Source organism: Engystomops pustulosus, chromosome 1, assembly GCF_040894005.1.
Source record: "Engystomops pustulosus chromosome 1, aEngPut4.maternal, whole genome shotgun sequence".
Taxonomy (NCBI): domain Eukaryota; kingdom Metazoa; phylum Chordata; class Amphibia; order Anura; family Leptodactylidae; genus Engystomops; species Engystomops pustulosus.
The window spans coordinates 181895603-181914764 of NC_092411.1; the positions used below are offsets into that span (position 1 = coordinate 181895603).

The 19162-nt window shown below is 41.5% G+C and overlaps 1 protein-coding gene across 2 annotated transcripts in view; it reads left to right on the forward strand.

Annotated features, from left to right (window-relative positions):
• Positions 1 to 2796: 2796 nt before the first annotated feature.
• Positions 2797 to 19162, forward strand: part of BMP2K (BMP2 inducible kinase) — a 117725-nt gene continuing 101359 nt past the window's right edge. For both annotated transcript variants that reach the window (XM_072114400.1, XM_072114407.1), the window contains exon 1: positions 2797 to 3425. In XM_072114400.1, the coding sequence (XP_071970501.1) occupies positions 3254 to 3425 (172 nt within the window). In that variant the 5' untranslated portion in view covers positions 2797 to 3253. The remainder of the gene's footprint in view (positions 3426 to 19162) is intronic.

The window sequence follows — 19162 nt, forward strand, 5'->3', positions numbered from 1 at the left end:
ATGTACAGTGTGTGTGCAGGGCTCTCTCTCCATGTACAGTGTGTGTGCAGGGCTCCCTCTCTCCGTGTACAGTGCGTGTGCAGGGCTCTCTCTCCATGTACAGTGTTTGTGCAGGGCTCTCTCTCCATGTACAGTGTGTATGCAGGGCTCTCTCTCTCTCCATGTACAGTGTGTGTGTGCAGGGCTCTCTCTCTCTCCATGTACAGTGTGTGTGCAGGGCTCTCTCTCCATGTACAGTGTGTGTGTGCAGGTCTCTCTCTCAATGTACAGTGTGTGTGTGCAGGTCTTTCTCTCCATGTACAGTGTGTGTAGGGCTCTCTCTCCATGTACAGTGTGTGTAGGGCTCTCTCTCCATGTACAGTGTGTATGTAGGGCTCTCTCTCTCCATGTACAGTGTGTGTGTGCAGGGCTTTCTCTCTCCATGTACAGTGTGTGTGTGCAGGGCTCTCTCTCTGTGTACAGTGTGTGTGTGCAGGGCTCTCTCCCTCAGTGTACAGTGTGTGTGTGCAGGTCTCTCTCTCCATGTACAGTGTGTGTGCAGGGCTCTCTCTCCATGTACAGTGTGTGTGCAGGGCTCCCTCTCTCCATGTACAGTGCGTGTGCAGGGCTCTCTCTCCATGTACAGTGTGTGTGCAGGGCTCTCTCTCCATGTACAGTGTGTGTGCAGGGCTCTCTCTCCATGTACAGTGTGTGTGCAGGGCTCTCTTTCCATGTACAGTGTGTATGCAGGGCTCTCTCTCTCCATGTACAGTGTGTGTGTGCAGGGCTCTCTCTCTCAATGTACAGTGTGTGTGTGTGTGCAGGTCTCTCTCTCCATGTACAGTGTGTGTGCAGGGCTCTCTCTCTCCATGTACAGTATGTGCAGGGCTCTCTCTCTCCATGTACAGTGTGTAGGCAGGGCTCTCTCTCCATGTACAGTGTGTGTGCAGGGCTTTCTCTCTCCATGTACAGTGTGTGTGCAGGGCTCTCTCTCTCTCCATGTACAGTGTGTGTGCAGGGCTCTCTCTCCATGTACAGTGTGTATGCAGGGCTCTCTCTCTCCATGTACAGTGTGTGTGTGCAGGGCTCTCTCTCCATGTACAGTGTGTGTGCAGGGCTCTCTCTCTCCGTGTACAGTGTGTGTGTGCAGGGCTCTCTCTCTCCATGTACAGTGTGTGTGCAGGGCTCTCTCTCCAAGTACAGTGTGTGTGCAGGGCTCTCTATCCATGTACAGTGTGTGTGCAGGGCTCTCTCTCTCCATGTACAGTGTGTGTGTGCAGGCTCTCTCTCTCTCCATGTACAGTGTGTGTGCAGGCTCTCTCTCTCCATGTACAGTGTGTGTGCAGGGCTCTCTCTCCATGTACAGTGTGTGTGCAGGGCTCTCTATCCATGTACAGTGTGTGTGCAGGGCTCTCTCTCCATGTACAGTGTGTACAGGGCTCTCTCTCTCCATGTACAGTGTGTGTGCAGGGCTCTCTCTCCATGTACAGTGTGTACAGGGCTCTCTCTCTCCATGTACAGTGTGTGTGCAGGGCTCTCTCTCTCTCTCCATGTACAGTTTTTGTGCAGGGCTCTCTCTCCATGTACAGTGTGTACAGGGCTCTCTCTCTCCATGTACAGTGTGTGTGTGCAGGGCTCTCTCTCTCCATGTACAGTGTGTGTGTGCAGGCTCTCTCTCTCTCCATGTACAGTGTGTGTGCAGGGCTCTCTCTCCATGTACAGTGTGTGTGCAGGGCTCTCTCTCCATGTACAGTGTGTGTGCAGGGCTCTCTCTCCATGTACAGTGTGTACAGGGCTCTCTCTCTCCATGTACAGTGTGTGTGCAGGGCCCTCTCTCTCCATGTACAGTGTGTGTGTGCAGGGCTCTCTCTCCATGTACAGTGTGTGTGCAGGGCTCTCTCTCCATGTACAGTGTGTGTGAGCAGGGCTCCCTCTCTCCATGTACAGTGTGTGTGTGCAGGGCTCTCTCTCCATGTACAGTGTGTGTGCAGGGCTCTCTCTCTCCATGTACAGTGTGTGTGCAGGGCTCTCTCTCTCTCTCTCCATGTACAGTGTGTGTGCAGGGCTCTCTCTCTCTCCATGTACAGTGTGTGTGCAGGGCTCTCTCTCTCTCCATGTACAGTGTGTGTGCAGGGCTCTCTCTCTCTCCATGTACAGTGTGTGTGCAGGGCTCTCTCTCTCCATGTACAGTGTGTGTGTGCAGGGCTCTCTCTCTCCATGTACAGTGTGTGTGTGCAGGGCTCTCTCTCTCCATGTACAGTGTGTGTGTGCAGGCTCTCTCTCTCTCCATGTACAGTGTGTGTGCAGGGCTCTCTCTCCATGTACAGTGTGTGTGCAGGGCTCTCTCTCCATGTACAGTGTGTACAGGGCTCTCTCTCCATGTACAGTGTGTGTGCAGGGCCCTCTCTCTCCATGTACAGTGTGTGTGTGCAGGGCTCTCTCTCCATGTACAGTGTGTGTGCAGGGCTCTCTCTCCATGTACAGTGTGTACAGGGCTCTCTCTCTCCATGTACAGTGTGTGTGCAGGGCTCTCTCTCCATGTACAGTGTGTACAGGGCTCTCTCTCTCTCCATGTACAGTGTGTGTGCAGGGCTCTCTCTCTCTCTCCATGTACAGTGTGTGTGCAGGGCTCTCTCTCTCTCTCTCCATGTACAGTGTGTGTGCAGGGCTCTCTCTCTCTCCATGTACAGTGTTTGAGCAGGGCTCTCTCACCATGTACAGTGTGTACAGGGCTCTCTCTCTCCATGTACAGTGTGTGTGCAGGGCCCTGTCTCCCCCTCCCTGCTGTCAGTTTCCTGGGCGGGCTTGGGGAGGAGCTGCCACTAGCAGCAGCAGGAGGAGGGGGAGGAGGTGGATTTTTGGCCTCTGAATGGATGAACTTCGGATTCTCCTCTTCCGTTTCCAGCACTTCAGCAGCCAGAGAAACCAACAACAAGTATTAGTAGTGAGGACCCCGGGCAGAGGACGTGAGTGCAGGTCATGGGGGCACTGCCTGGTGTTGCAGCTCCCTAGCTGTGCGGCACAGATGTGAGCGCTGGTGCTGGGCATGCTGCAGGCTGCTTCCTTCTCTGCCTGCTTGCATTACCTTGCCTGCACGTTGTGCCTGGCTCCATGTAGGCAGTGCCCTCCTGTGATATCAGTGTGATCGCTGCTGTGTGCCGAGCAGCCTTTGTGTGGATGTGACAGTCCTGTGATTGGTCACATTTGCTGAGTGTGCCAGGCAGCTTGTACTCTGCCAGATTTGGTGCCAATACTGCTGCTGGGTGAAGGCACCATGAAGAAGTTTTCTAGGATGCCCAAATCAGAGAGTGGAGGTGGCGGTGGAAGTGGTGGTCCTAGCCTCGGGTCTGGAGCATCTGGAAATTTTGTTACTGGAGGGGTGACCGTGGGCAGAGGATTCACCATTGGACGTCACCAGGTCACTGTGGAAGAGCTGGTGGCAGAAGGTAACTTGTCCTCATATATGAAATATTACTTTTAATGTAATGTCTAGAATAGATTCTGTCTGCCTAAGATATCTGTCTGTCCTTCTATTCACACCATATTTAATGCATTAAAGATGTTTTTTTTTCCATTTGTAAGTTTCAGTGCAGTCTAGTAACCCTGTCCCACTTAGTGATTGTGCAATGTACTGGGAGTGTACTCTCATTGTAATGTAATATTACTGTAGACATATTGACACATACAGCAGAAACTGCAATAAAACTACAACCAATGATATCATATCATTCCTCAAATATAGGCACAATGAGGCAACTATTTCAGCTGCGCTTTCAATATAGATTTACAAAGAACGTTATCGATTTAATAGGGGCAGCACATATCAGCACCCAAACCCTATTTTCAAATCCATACAAGGGTAAAAGCAAAACCCATATCATCCAATAGACAAAGATGCAGATCCACCCATGCAAGTTACAATGCATATATAGGTATATGGTTTTAAAACTGGGTAGGAGATTGTTTCTTCAACACATTGTATAGCTTTTACTGTTTCTGGGGAGTAAAGATTAAGAAAAAACTGTATTCTGTGTCTGTGTTTGTTACTTTTGTAAAGTTTGGTAAAGCATATATGTCTAGGGGATATGTCTATATGATAATCTTAACAGGACACAGGAAAAGCTGTGTGGGGGGGGGGGATTAAGTACATTGGGGCACATTTATTAGTGTAAACTAACAAAATGCAGTTTGCCTGTGTAATGTGCAGGTTGCGCCAGATTCATGATTTCTAGCGCCCGTTTTTCATAAATCTGGCGCTCCCTGCAATGCCTCGACAGAGTGCACCACCTTTTTTGTGGTGCACGTTTTACATAGGGTGTGCGACACAATTCTGTTTGTGGACTTTGCATGATAAATCTGGCACACGGTCCGACTAAGCAGCGGAACGCCCCCTAATTTGTGCCGCATGTTGCCTTGTGTAGCTGTGCTACAAAAGTGTTGCGTGCGACACAATTATGGTGCACACACTTCTTAAATACCTGTGCAAGCAGTTTGCACCTAAAAGAACGTGTAAATTCCGCCAGAAAACCATCACACAGCTCTTAGTAAATGTAAGCTTGAGTTAGTGGGCTGGATGTAATACTGGTTGAACTGTAGGCAGGATCAGATTGGTACCCTCACTGCACATGCACCTTTCCCAAAGGGTGCAGGGCCATATTGGTTAGTGGCAAACTGTCTCTATTCAATGTATACAATAGAAAAAAAGTACACCATTTGTTCTTAACATGGTGAAAATTGGATATTTAACTTACTTAACTTACTGAGCAGTAAATGTAAGATTAAAATAAAAGATACACTAATGATAGTTCATAAAACTTTAAGAAGGTATTAAAATGGCAATACATATAAGAATAAATGCAAGTACAGGTAAAAAAAATATTTAACAGGTTTACATGAGGAATAACACTGTCATTCATACATCCTCAAAAATATTTCCAGGAGCCTCAATAAGCCATTCGGTGCCAGTAGTTAAATTTGAAGTCCAGCACATTTTTAACTTTGACACCTAGAAACACATTTGCCTCTTTAAAAATGACACCAGAACTGCCACATTTCAGAAGATATAGCTGTTTGAAATTTGTCTCCCCTCAGTTTGTCAGCTAAAGGCAGAACGGAGAAGGGGGTGCAGGGATTGTTTGTAGAAGTACATGCACCCTCTGAATTTGTCACTGAACCTAGGGAAGGTTGATACGGCCTAAGCATTGATTTAAGAGACTGCGGGTACAGGTTTTTTCCATATGGGCTATAAAATTTGGACTGTATATTGATGTCATATCTTAATTACTATTGATTAATTGTATATATATTCCTAGTGACTTATTGCATGTCTTCTGACAGAATGTCATTAATTGTACTAGAGCAGCAATTGGGCCCTAAGACTTGATATATTATGGTTCTGTAGTTAAACAGTATATTCCTGAACACCTTCAGTCTATTTACATTACTAGAGGTAACAGTGCTACTGCTTTGCCTTTTTGTTAGTAAATATTATCCTATAGCCTGGTGACGGGGACTATTTACTCTTCAAATATATGTGTTGTTACTTTAAAGGCCATTGTTTATGTCTCTGGGTAATTTTAGAAGTGTAATATTTGCAGTTTGTATTGTGTACCACAATAGTCGGTTGTGGCATAGTCGGTTACCATACAATACAAGTCTTCTGATGGCTATGGACACATAAGGCTTAGGAGGCTATTTCAAGAATATTAACTTTTAGAACCTGGTTATTAAATTCATAATTCTTTATTTCATGTCAAAACGCGGCTGCACTTCTCCGTCTCCATAGGGAGGGATGAATCAAGGCCGTACGTATGGGAAATATAGAGCTAGCTCTATCTTTCTCATGTCTACGGTATGGTACAGTGGGAAATACATCCATTCATATGGATGAACTTATTATCCATTGAAATGAATGTCACTGTATGATACCTGTACGGAAACGGCATGGTATGGCTTACATACAGCTGAAAATATCTGTTTGTGTGAAAAGGGCCTTACAGTATGAGAATAGAGTCTTGTCTGTCAAGGGCCATTACTTTTTAATTCTTATTTTAATACTTCTTTTAATTCTTGTATCCAAATATGATCCCTGCACAATTACAGTAGGGAAAGTAGACCACATGAGTGGGGCTAAAGCAACAAACAATGGAGTCTGTTGTAATTTATGTATGTTCATATGAAATATTATTATGGATATGGCCAGGCTATGGGAATGACGTACCATATGAAAGAAATGGAGAACTGTATTTTCACAAAGAATCATTTTAGTTATTGTGCGTTTAAACAAAATTTCTGTGAAACCCTGTTTTACATGTTTTCGAAAAGTACTTCCTTTTTATGCCAATAGTGTTCAGTGCTCTTTCAAAGGGAATTTTAGTTAAAGGGGTTTTCCAGTGCCATATAAATAGATCATAACAGAAGATTACTCCCCTTTCCCCGTATGCCCCATTACCACCACCCATTAAAATGCTGCCCAGGTCACTGTTCTTCTTCTCTACTTCCAACACATTGAAAAGGATCAGAGATGTTCAAGCTGGTCACCACTCCAGCAAGAGACTTGTTGAGGGAGCATCTTGGTGCATTTTCTTTAAAGGGAACCTGTTATCAGGAAGGTAATTTTTGCATGATGACAGGTTCCAATAGTCTCTGAAATGTTGATCAAAAATCCCTCTGTTCTGCATCTGAATAAATCCAGCTCCCTGCCAGCAGTTGGGGGAGGCAATTCAAACTAGAATTGCTTGCAGCGTGGCTCTGACGTACAGGGGGAGAGGGAGTGGGGGAGATTAAGGAGAACAGGACTTGTGCTGTTTGAACTGCCCCCTCTCCCCGGGACTCAGAACACACTGTAGGCAGGGAGCCAGGTGATGTTAAAGAAACAATTAGAAAGCAGTGGAATTATTCAGATGCAGGACTAAGGCATTTTTTAAAATAAACATGCCAGAGGCTATTGATACCTGTCTTTATGTAAAAATGACTTTCCTGGCAACAGGTTCCCTTTTAAAGTAACAATGGCCTTTGCCTTTGTGTTGAATGTGTGCACAATGGATAACCCTGATTGACCAGCCAGGCAACATGCAGCTTTTCTACTGATAATTTGGGCCCTCAAACCACCACTAACCAGTCATCCAGGACAGTGTCCGAATCAGAGTGATGTTCTTCTGTATTTTGGTAAACTTCAAGTTACACAGAAAAAGAACTTTGAATGATGCAGACAAATAACCTGAGGAGTCACATGAGCGGAGAAGAGTCATGCTTGCCTGACCATCACGGACTTAAATAATGTGCCATGGGACAAGTGCATCTTCATAAAATACCTTTAGCAGCTGCCCCCTAGACATGTAATGATGTACCTGGTCTGTGGGACATGAATTAGGCTAGTGTGGGACATTCTACCATGACTCTTCTCCAACCATGTGACTTACTGATAGTTTAGTGATAATTTGAATTGAAGTCTTAAAAATGTATTTGTTCACAATGCAAGTCTCCCAGAATGATATTTCTTCATTATGATATGCTCATGTTACAAGATGGTCACCTTATGGGCAAAAAAGAGACCACTATTCCCCTTCATGGGGGGAATTATTTTTTTATCCTTGTGGTTTTTCAGACACACTCAACACTTGTGCTGAGATTGACCCAGATGTGTTAGTCTTTTTGATGTTTTTTAAAATTAATTTTACCCCGTAAAATGACAAATTTTCTTGAAAAAGAAAAATTCTAAAACTGCGTATATATAAACTTGCAATGAATTGGGCGTATTCACCATGTAGCAATTATCCGGATAATGTGACTAATACTGAAATGATTATAATGATAAGTTACATCAAAATAAATAATTCATGACCTATATAACATTTTTCTAGTACTGATTAACTTGACCTTTTATGATAAGAGAACAATATCTAGTTTGGGGATGAAATACAAAGCCTTTTTACTGTCAGTTTTATTTTTCCTAATGTTTATGTACCAATAAATAATATTAAAATGTAGAATTACTTTATAATTTTCCATTAGCTACTTTTTTGCTGGACATGTCTTTTTTCAGCCATATAAACTGTGATACTACGGTTTCAAGCTTTGTTTGTGTAGGATTCAACCTAAACTTTTCCTCTACTGTAGCAGGACCGTACATTTTTACTCTGAATGACTACAGTTTTGTGACGTGATGCCATTTTCCATGCAGACTTTGGCTTTTGCCATTCTGGAGTTACTGCATATTTGAGTGCAGAGCAGCTAACTTTTATCTAATGCAGCTTTTTACAACATGTTGAGTGTTGTGAGCAGCATAGTCACAGGTGGCATTGCCATCAGAGGCATCCTGCTTGGATGGTATGTTTGCATCGTTGATTTTGTAATATTTTCATCTATGTTGTCCTAGAAAATTGGCCGTGACATTCTTTACTCAAAGTCTTGTCCATCTATCATCCATTTATTTGTACACACATGTAAATAGGAGACATTTTATAGGAGGCATATTATATATGAAAATTCAGTTCCCAGGAGCTCTGACATTAGTTCCCCCAGAATACAATAGTAAAATGGTCATGTCAGATCAAAGATGCTTTGGGAGGCATTACATGAATTTCTGCTACGGGCTGTTTGAGATGACAGTCGTCAATGCATTTCTGCCATGGTCCGCACTCTGCACACATTCTGCAGTTGTTCTGCTATGCATGTCCCCACATCTTTATATACTGATTTAGGAGAATTACAATTGGTGTCATAAATGTAGTGTAAGACTAAGGCTGGGTATATATGTATACTTATACTGTGGGATACGTTGCACGGGGAGGAGTGTACAGCAGCAGCAGCCAGTGATTGACTCTGCTGATGTACGCGGTGTTTCCCCAGTGATGTCACTGTACTTATATGGACAGTGACATCACCAGGTCCGCCGCCTGCTAAGGGACTTATCCGCTCAGTGAGCCTGGAGGATGGATGCAATATGTTCAATCCGCTCCCCAAAGGCTTTTTTTTTTTACCTCCATACATTGCTCAACAGGAGGGAGCAAGATGGAAAGACGTAGCTTTCTGCATATTTTTCTCCTGCCTTTTAGGATGCAACGTATAGTGGACATATGGGGGCAACAGCTATGCCTCCCTCTGCCAGTACATGTCAATGGGTACGCTCAATGTATATAGATAACGTAATGTGAACTCAGCCCTAGACATGAGATATTGGAAAACATTTACATTTTGTACTGAAATACATAACATTTATTCTCAGCACAACTCAGAAATAATTAGCTAAATGTATTTTTGCATAAACTTCATAATTGGAAAGGCCTGGAGTGACTTCTGCCAAAGTGATCTCCTGCATGTTTGCCTGTTAGCCAGAAGCTATTGCAATTCTCACACCATTTTATAACGGTCATTACAAATATGACAGATGGTAATTTTAGATTTAGAATATTTTTACCTGAAACATAACTTGCTCAAGGGCTTGTGAGACAGATAACGTATCAGTGACTGTAGTTTTAGAAATATATACTTTAAAAAAAGTAAGAAACGCTGAATGACCTCTGTTGGAATTTAAAACATGACAGCCACAACATACTGATCGGTGTGTTGTGCAATGGGGTGACATATAGGTGAACATTTTTATTTATCTTTGTGTACAGAGCTATAGAAGTAGTCATTAAAAATATATGCTAGCTATAGCTCCCGGCGTTGCCCTGGATAGTAAATAACTGCTCTTAGCTGTAACAAAATAGAATGGGTTAACAAAAATATTTTATATGTATCTATAGACTGACTGTCTCAGACTGTCGGGCACTCTCATTCCAGTGACTGTCTGTCCCTCTGAATGTCTATGGGGACATTTATCAGAAGTGTCTGAGAGCAGAACTGCTCTAGTTGCCCATGGCAACCAATCGGAGCTTGTTTCATTTTTGCACAGCTGTTTATAAAATTACAGCTGATCCATGAGCAACTGGAACAGTTTTACATCAGACATTTCTGATAAATCTTCCCCTATCTCTGTATCCCTATCCATCTTACCTCACACAAGCGTCTTCTACTCATTGCCTATAGTTACCAATCAAAGCTCAGAGCTCATATTTATGACCTGTGGCAGAACAGTAGCCAATCATTGCTCAGCTTCCAACTGCCACAGCAGCAGCAGACAATGGCTCCTGTATATGGTGGGTAATAAGTGGATTTTGGAAAGCATGGGGTAAAAATTTCAGCTCAAAACCTGGTCAAAGACGTTTCACAGGCAACAACTGTGCAAAATGTGGTGATTGTAAATGCAACGGTGCAGATTCCTTATATTATATTGCTTTACTGAATTACCCAAATCTTCAAATTAAATGCTACTTCCGGGTGAATATTTGGGGCAGTACTACTTTTGTTGCAGTAAATTTTTCATAAATCTTAACTATTTGCCTCCAATAGTTTTACACAATATGTTTAGAGTCTCTTGGATAAACTTTCAAATAAATATATCAAAATGTTGTTATCTTTGCGCCCATATGCTGTTCAATAAACAATAGTTTCTGTATCAAAGTCGAACATCATAACTACTAGACATGTAGGAAAATTCTACATGATTGTCACTTTTACCTAGTATATCAGAAAATTGTGGATTACTATGGAAAAACCGTTTAAAATCACAAAGGGTTAGTCAGCTGTAGTATATGCATTGTAAACATGCTACAGCAGATCCACCTGCTAAGATTCCCCTGAGGCGACTGGGAAAGGCAAAGCCTACAATCTGCAATGAAGATACATGGCATACATTGACAAACTACACATATAAATTCCAAATTTACTAAAACCACATCCATGTTTGGACCATAAAGAAATGCTTGGCACTTAGCAGTCCGATCGCTGGCCATTTCTTGCAGTGGTGCGCCGTCCATGCACTCCCCTCTCTTCTGTCTCTCCGTCCCTCCCACTATAGATGCCAGCAATGACTGCAGGGCGCACCAGGCATGATACTGCAGTTACTGCCCCCTGGACGGCCTCCTCATGAATACTCTGGACCGCTCTAAGTGCCACAGTGTGGCAGCGCTTATCTGTATGTTCTGCTACCTCAATGATTTTGACAGTGGCATTAATGGAAAAGGGCTAGGGACAGGTTTTCATTAGTATGTAAAGCTAGTGCTGTTTTCTGACTGGTGTCCTTTAAATGATGAGATTGGTACCTAGGTGACACACGTTCGTGCAACTGGGGCAGATGTTTCATAGGGAGCCTAAACCCAGAGGAATTGTAGTTAGTAGCACAGAGTTAGATGCGGAACAGCCCCAAGGGGACACTACATTGCACACTAATTCTAGTGTGACTATCTCTATTATTTTTTTTTGTTTAAATAAATGATATTACAGATACATATATCTTAGTCATGTTCTTATAATGTGATGTCTTTCTGCATGATAATTCCTTAGGCTGTTTAGCAGATCTATAAGCTTTGTTTTCCTTGGCTGTCATAGCTGTCTGCGGCATTCCGTTATTGAGAATTCTGGGAGAATGGAACAACTTCTTCTCTCTTAATAATCTTTGCCTTGAAGCTATGCTCAGTTGATACATTGTGTAATTTGCAATATGAGTTTGCCTTTTCCAGCCAAACATATTTGTTGGAGTCTTTGTTTTTTTTTTAAATCTCTGTTGATAAGAAGGACACAATGAAATAAACACTAAAATGTGAGGTCACCCCAAACAAGGACATTCCTGTACAGAGACAGGCACATGCCTCCAGTCCTAAGATATGCCGTTAGAGTTGTTTTCCAATGCAGCTTCCATTGCTGATATTCATCTTGCTGCACCTTTTCTCTGTCTCTGTTTTATAATCGCATTATTAAATCATAACTGGGACAACATCGATACTAATGGGAAAGCATTTGTGCTGTCATCAGACTGTAAAGGCCTCTTCACTTTGTGCAGTTACAAGCCTGAATTATTCCATACTAATGTAGTCTGCAGTGGGACCCAAGTCCAGTATGGTCCTTAGGCCGCAATTACATGAACAATGTTTCTCTCCTTTGTGGTGAATTGGACGGTTATCTTAAGCAGACCTAAGGCATTCTGAAATTTGCTATGCTGGACCAGGGAAATGGATCAGGAACAGCAAGTCGCACAAACTTAAAGGGCTATTCCAATCCAGATATTCACATTTAATTTAATTAATCATGCTATATACAGGCGGTTCCCTACTTAAAATCACCCCATATACAGACAACAGCTGGTTACAAACTGGCCTCTGGATGTTGGTAATTTACTGTACTTTAGTCCCAAGCTACAATGATCAGCTTTAACAGTTGTCAAAGGTGTTTGCAATGAAACTTTATTGGTAATCCTGGTTCTAATGACAACTCAACATTTTTAAAATCCAATTGTCGCAGACCAAAAATGTACAGTATACAGTTCTGACTGGATGTTAATTAAAAAACTTGTACCACTTCCATAAATGTAGTTATGTTGTCCCTTAAACGATGAACAGCTTTCCTTGGATGCGACCACCGCTGTCGGAGGGTTTGTCCAAATAAACAAATTGGTTTTGCATATGAAATAACTGCTTGTCCCACAGCTGTTTTCTGGTGATGAACGTGGAATCCAAGATGTTGGACAAGCTTCAGTTGCACATCCGTGGCCAACACTGCCACAGATTCAGATTGGAGGTATGGAGGTGTTCATATCCAAGGACAACTATCTAATTTCTAAGGGACAATATGATTTCATTTATTAGAAATCTTTATACAGGTACTTTTTTTTTTTATAACCTGCAACTGAAGAAAGCTATATATATGACAGATAAATGTGTCCAGATGTGAATACGCCTTTAGGTGTGTATGGCCACTTTCAGTTCATTTAGTCCATCAGACAATGAACTTGGAGGACACTCAGCTGTCTGTGGAAGCCCATAAATAGGGGAATATATTAACCCCTTGCTACACCATGACGTTCCCCAAAGTCATTGTGCGGCAGAGGGTGTATGAAGAGGGTTCAAGGGCTAATACCTCTTCATACACACTAATGCAGCCAACACCCACTGCTAACACCTGCAAAAAATAATTATAACCCCCCCTTCCCACCCCAAAAAACCCCCTAAAAGTTAAATCGCCCCCTTTCCCTAGAACTGATATAAAAATAAATAATAAAAATCATAAACATGTTGGGTATCATTGCGTCCCACAAGTTCTGATTTATCAATATTAAAAAAACTTGCGTTACGGTGACCCCTGTAACGGAAGATAGCGCTCAAATGTCTGTAACACCACTTTTTTGCCATTTTGCAACACAAAAAAAACAAGGTTGTTCAGTCCGCATGATGGTAGCAATAAAAAAAGTTTATCATTTTTGCTGCAAAGCTTTTAAAAATCTTTTACAGAGTTAGGTTAGGTCTGTAAAACCTAAAGTAGATTTTTTTTACCCAATTAGATGGTGTGTGTGTGTGTGTGTGTGTGTGTGTGTGTGTGTGTGTGTGTGTGTGTGTGTGTGTGTGTGTGTGTGTGTGTGTGTGTGTGTGTGTGTGTGTGTGTGTGTGTGTGTGTGTGTGTGTGTGTGTGTGTGTGTGTGTGTGTGTGTGTGTGTGTGTGTGTGTGTGTGTGTGTGTGGTGGGGGTGTGTTTAATATCACATATGGTCGGGGCTCAATCAGTTATCTCACACAAATTTTAGAAAGTTCTCTTGGTAGAAGACGCAGTACATAAATAAGGAAGTGAGTAGTGTAATCACTGGTTCATATTTCAGGCATAAGAATCTGGTGGTGTTCATGAGCATGATATCATTTAATTCTCACTTTTCATTTTCCACCCACCCAGAGAGCTGTGCTAGAAATAATTAGCATCTGGGAGGATTGCTAAGCATTTGTGAAATCTGAGGTTATCGCTCATCCGTACAGTACCAGTGTGACATGAAAGAAGGCTGTGTTCACGGAATACCCCTGCAGTGTTCTGCCTGCTTTCTTGGCTTCCAGTGTGTTTTATTTTTAAGAAGATTAAGCACAAGTTTGTGTAATTTAAATTCATCCCCGACTTTTGCTCTAAGCTATCTTTGCAGAATCTTAATTGTCTTTGCTTCGTGCAGATCTAGCAACACATTTGCCAAATTTGGTCATTTCATGTTTTCTGCAACCGAAGCGTTGGATTACAATCCATTCGACCTGTTGTACACAGTATGTACACATGAACTTTTTGTTTGGGAAGTATTTGTTTGTCGAAAGCTTTTCATTATTTATTTTTTGTGTGTGTGCATCCGTATATTTGTCATTGTCTTACCAAGGCTTTAAACATTGACAACAATGATGTTTGGCTTTAAATATATTTTGTGAAGGCAGCTTTCTTTTTCTTGTACATCAGCAGTTTAAGTTCATTTCATAATCAGGAAGTTAAGAAACTTTCCAACAGGAAAACAAAAGCTTCCGTGCAAGCTCTGTACATGATACAAGTGACTTATAGGAGCAGGTCGCCTAACTTTCTTTTAGTTGAGATTTGTAGTCCATGCAATGCTAGAGGAGCCAGACTGATTTGCTGTATAACTGGGAGATTTATATTGGTGAAAATAAGTTGAAAACCAAACAGACCAGAAGATGTGCTAGATGGCCCTCAGAAAACATTCACATCACACCTATTGCCCGATAGTGAGTTTTATTACTGTCCAACATTGCAAATTGGGCAGTCTTTTTGTATTGCCGTTAATGTGTGAAAGTTTGTTTTTCGGGAAAGATGTATAACTTTCAAATCCTGTATTAACCTTTGATAATGAAGTGGAAAAAAAAACATGAAAAAACTTCCCATAATATACAATTTTTCATCAAATACCCTCACAAAAAATGTTCTAAAAAGTGATCAAAAAAGTTAAAAAAGAATAACTATTTTCTCAAAAAAGCCCTCAACCAGATTTGGCAACAGAAAAATACAGAAGTTATGCCCCTGAATAGTTGTTGATAGTAGAAAAAATTAGAATTTCTCCAGTATTGGTTTTGCTTAAAAAAAAAACTGACGCAAAGATAAAAAAAAAACCTATATAAATGAGGTATTGCTGTAATCCGAGTGAACCAGAGAATAAAATATTATTTTTATGTTATGATGAGCGGGGATAAGAGGTGCTAAATTTTAAAATAAAAATTGATGATTCTGTTTGTGTCCCCCTTGAAATAGTTATTAAAATTTTGTGAATAAGCTATAGATCCCCAAAATTAATTATCTTTACATTGTATCTTACGCTGCAAATGATAAGCCGGCATATATTCACCAAAAAAATTATAATTTTATAGCCTGTACAATGTGACAATACAAATCTGCTCTTAATGTCACTTCTTTCATTCTATGCCCAGCCGTGCGCCCATACAGTAGTTTGCTACTACATATGGGGTATGGGTGCACACGGGAGAAATTGGATGTCAAACTTTGCAGAGCATTTCATTATTTAATTCATTATGAAAATGTCATTTTTGGCCTAAATGAATGTTTGTTTTTTTTCCAAAAAAAAAAATTCTAAAGTTTTGTCCAACCCATGTGAATCACTTAAAGGGTTAATAAACTTGTCCATCAATGTGAATTTTGACGATTTTCATGAAAAGTTCTAATCCTTATAACATCCTAGAAAAATGAGCGGACACATAAATTGTAATTCCAACATGAAGCAGACATTCCGAAAATGTTAGTTTTCAAGCTTTTTGGGTAGTTTAACTACTATAAATACTTGAGTATAAGCCAACTCGAATAAAAGCCGAGGCCCCTTATGTTACCACTAAAAATTGAGAAAACCTATTGACTCTAGTATAAGCCTAGGGTGGAAAATGCACTGGTCACAGCCCGCCCCAGTATATAGCAGGCAGCAGCCACCTCCAGTATATAGCAGGCAACATCCCCTCCCAGTATATGGCAGCCAGCAGCCCCCCCAGTATATAGCAGGCAACATCCCCCCCCCCCCCCCCCAGTATATAGCAAGCAACATCCCCTCCCAGTATATGGCAGCCAGCAGCCCCCCCCATTATATAGCAGGCAACACCCCCCCCAATACATATCAGCCAGCACCCGCCCCCAGTATATAGCTGCCAGCACCCCCCCCCCCCTGCCAGTATATAGCTGCCAGCAGCCCCCTGTCCCTCTAAAAAAAAAACAAACAAAGTTAAAACTCACCTTTCCGGCGCCCCCGCAGGTCTTCTGTTCGATCCGTTCGGCAGCAGCAACAAGTCAGTGCCGCGCACAGCTGTGACGTCGGCTTCCCTGATATCAGATTGTGAGCCAGCTGACTATTGCCGCCGCGTCTGACATCACGGCTGTACGCCGCACGGACCTGCGGGGGGCGAGTATAAGCCAAGTGTTTTTCGGCACATTTTTTGTGCTGATAAACTCGGCTTATACTCGAGTATATATCTTTTTTTTTTTTTTCAGAACGAACTAACATCAAGTACAATGTATCATATGAAAACAGTCTCAAACTCGGCTGGATATGTTAGAGTTCGAAATTATAACCAATTATTGTGGCACATGTCAGATTCTAAAAATCGAGTCTGGTCACTAAGCTGAAAACACGTGTCAGTGATAATGGGTTAAATATGGGTTTGATGTCTATAAATGTTTTTTTTTTAATTGTTGTCCAGATGGTATAGGGTTATCTAGTTCATAAGGATCTGTGGGAGGTTTAGTATCTTATAACTGTCGGGCAGGTTCAGTTTCTAGAAAAATAATGACTATACTGTATATTGTATCTGTATCCACCACAGGAATAACATATGCATTGCCTGTACCCACAGTACATTTGTGTTGTCTTTACTTTTGTGTTATATATGTGAATATATCTGTGCATGTGTATAAAATAGCAGGAATTGCAGTCTGTACAGCTCCTCTTGTTCTATAGCATCATGCCTGGAAATCATATATTATTGTCTTGGTTGCCCTTAGTCTGAATTTTGTCATCTATTCTATCTGTAGTTGAGTTGGAGTTATCTATCATATTCTGTGAAGCTGGAGAGAATAGGTCCCGAAGCTTACTGAACTCCCTGAATTTCTTGCTCTTTCACAGAAACATCTCCTGAGAAAATAAAAAGGTTCCTGGCAGCATAGGAGGAAGGGAAAAGGCTTTCTTTGTTCTATATCTGATTACATAATGTACTGTAGGATATCCAGTTTGGTACCATATGGAATATTAGTCAGCCTGACATGTTTGGACTTGGCTTGCAAAGTGTTTTCAAGCTTAATTCACTACCAGATTGCTAGACCTTATCTCTGGAAAGTCGTACATCTGTGCAATTTTATTTTGAATGACATGTGTCTTATGTATATGTGTGAATTTGAAGGGCTTAAAGGGGTATTCCTACTTCAGCAAAATAATATTATTGTTTGTATGATGAAAAAATCCACAATTTTCCAATATACTTTCTGTATCAAATCCTCAAGGCGTTTTTGTATCTCTGATTTCTGTTTTTTTTTTTTGTTTTTTTTTGTTAATAGAATGCATCATTGTATACTACCAATGGACAGAAATCTGACCATGGTCACACAGGCTCATTAGTATCATAGAGAGTAATCAGAGCTGTGGGTTATAACTAGCCACACATCTTTGTGACCATAGTCAGATTTTTGTTCACTGGAAATAAACAAGGAAGCTTTCTATAGAATGACGACAAGCAACAAACATCTACCAAGCATTGAGGCATTGATGCAGAAAGTATATTGGAAATATGTATAATTTTTTATTATTCAAACAATATCACTTTAATATTCTTACTATCATTGGAATTACTGCTAGCTTTTAAAGGCAAAACTACCACTTGGATGTTAGTTAATTAAGCTAAAGATGCTTACCTGTTGGCTTCTTCTCAACGATCCCGGAACACAACCTTAAAGGAAACCTACCACTTGGAATAGGGTTTATAAGCTGGACATGCCGTGCACCAGCCCAGGGTGAGCTGGTGCCGGCGCTTATCTCCGTTTATGTTTTTAAATAGTTTTAAAGTGTTTTAACAGTTTATTAATGTTTATATCCTTACTGGTTTTCCTGCACCGGGATCCGCGCTCGGCGCACCATGCACGCTACCACTTCCTATTCGGCATGGTGCGCCGAGCGCGGACCCCGGTGCGGGAAAGCCAGTAAGGATATAAACATTAATAAACTGTTAAAACACTTTAAAACTATTTAAAAACATAAACGGAGATAAGCGCCGGCACCAGCTCACCCTGAGCTGGTGCACGGCATGTCCAGCTTATAAACCCTATCCCAAGTGGTAGGTTTCCTTTAACATGCTGGTGTTCCTGTTAAAAAAAAAAAAAAAAAAAACTTTTAAAGATTTGCTAATTAGCCTCTGGGTTAATTATTATGCACACCTCAAGCACCCATACTTCCCTCCTCTCCCTTGCTGGATGCTTGTGACATCACTCAGGAGGTGTACATAGGTTTGTGTGGTAGTGGTAGTTTTCCTTTAAAGCCCACTTTACCTCATTTTTATAATTAATAATAATAATTCCTTTATTTATATAGTGCAGTGCTACGCAGAGTTTGCCAAATCAGTCCTCGTTACCCATGGTGCTCACAATCTAATCAACCTACCAGTTTGTTTTGGAGTGTGTATGGGTTTCCTCCGGTTCCTCCGATTTCCTCCCAAACACGGAGAGAACATACAAACTCTTTGCAAATGAACCCAGGACCCAGCGCTGCAAGGCTATAGTTCTAAGCACTGAGCCACCATGCTGTTTTTTATAATGCGTGTGTAAGTGTGAGGGACAGGATATTACCGGTAGTTAATTTACTAGTATAAATGTATTAAAAGTTCTGATCAATTTTTTTTTTATATGTGAAGTGAAGCCTCCTGTCTTTTACCTCATCAGCCAGACATTCCTGTCCATAAAATGGCTGCAGATGGAGGGTCATGTGATCTCTAGCTGTCACTAGTCACCAGTTAGAGATCACCTCCATTTGCAGCTATTTTATGGACAGGAATGTATGTGAGTATATGGTTGTTATATTCTTTGACCACGGCACAGGACCAGGTTTTTTACAAGGAACAGTCGCTGTGTTTGATGACTCTGACTTGTATAAAAAATGTTCCATGCTATGAATAAGTTTAAAGAGCCTCATACACGTGTGTGGTCACAATTTCCACAAAAGTTAATGGATTGAATTTCAATTGTCACAAGTGCAACTCGGCTAAAAGGTCATTTCATCTAACTGCAATTCCATCTTCATAGTGCATATTATACAATAGTGATAATAATCCACCTCCCTTTACTAAATAAATGCA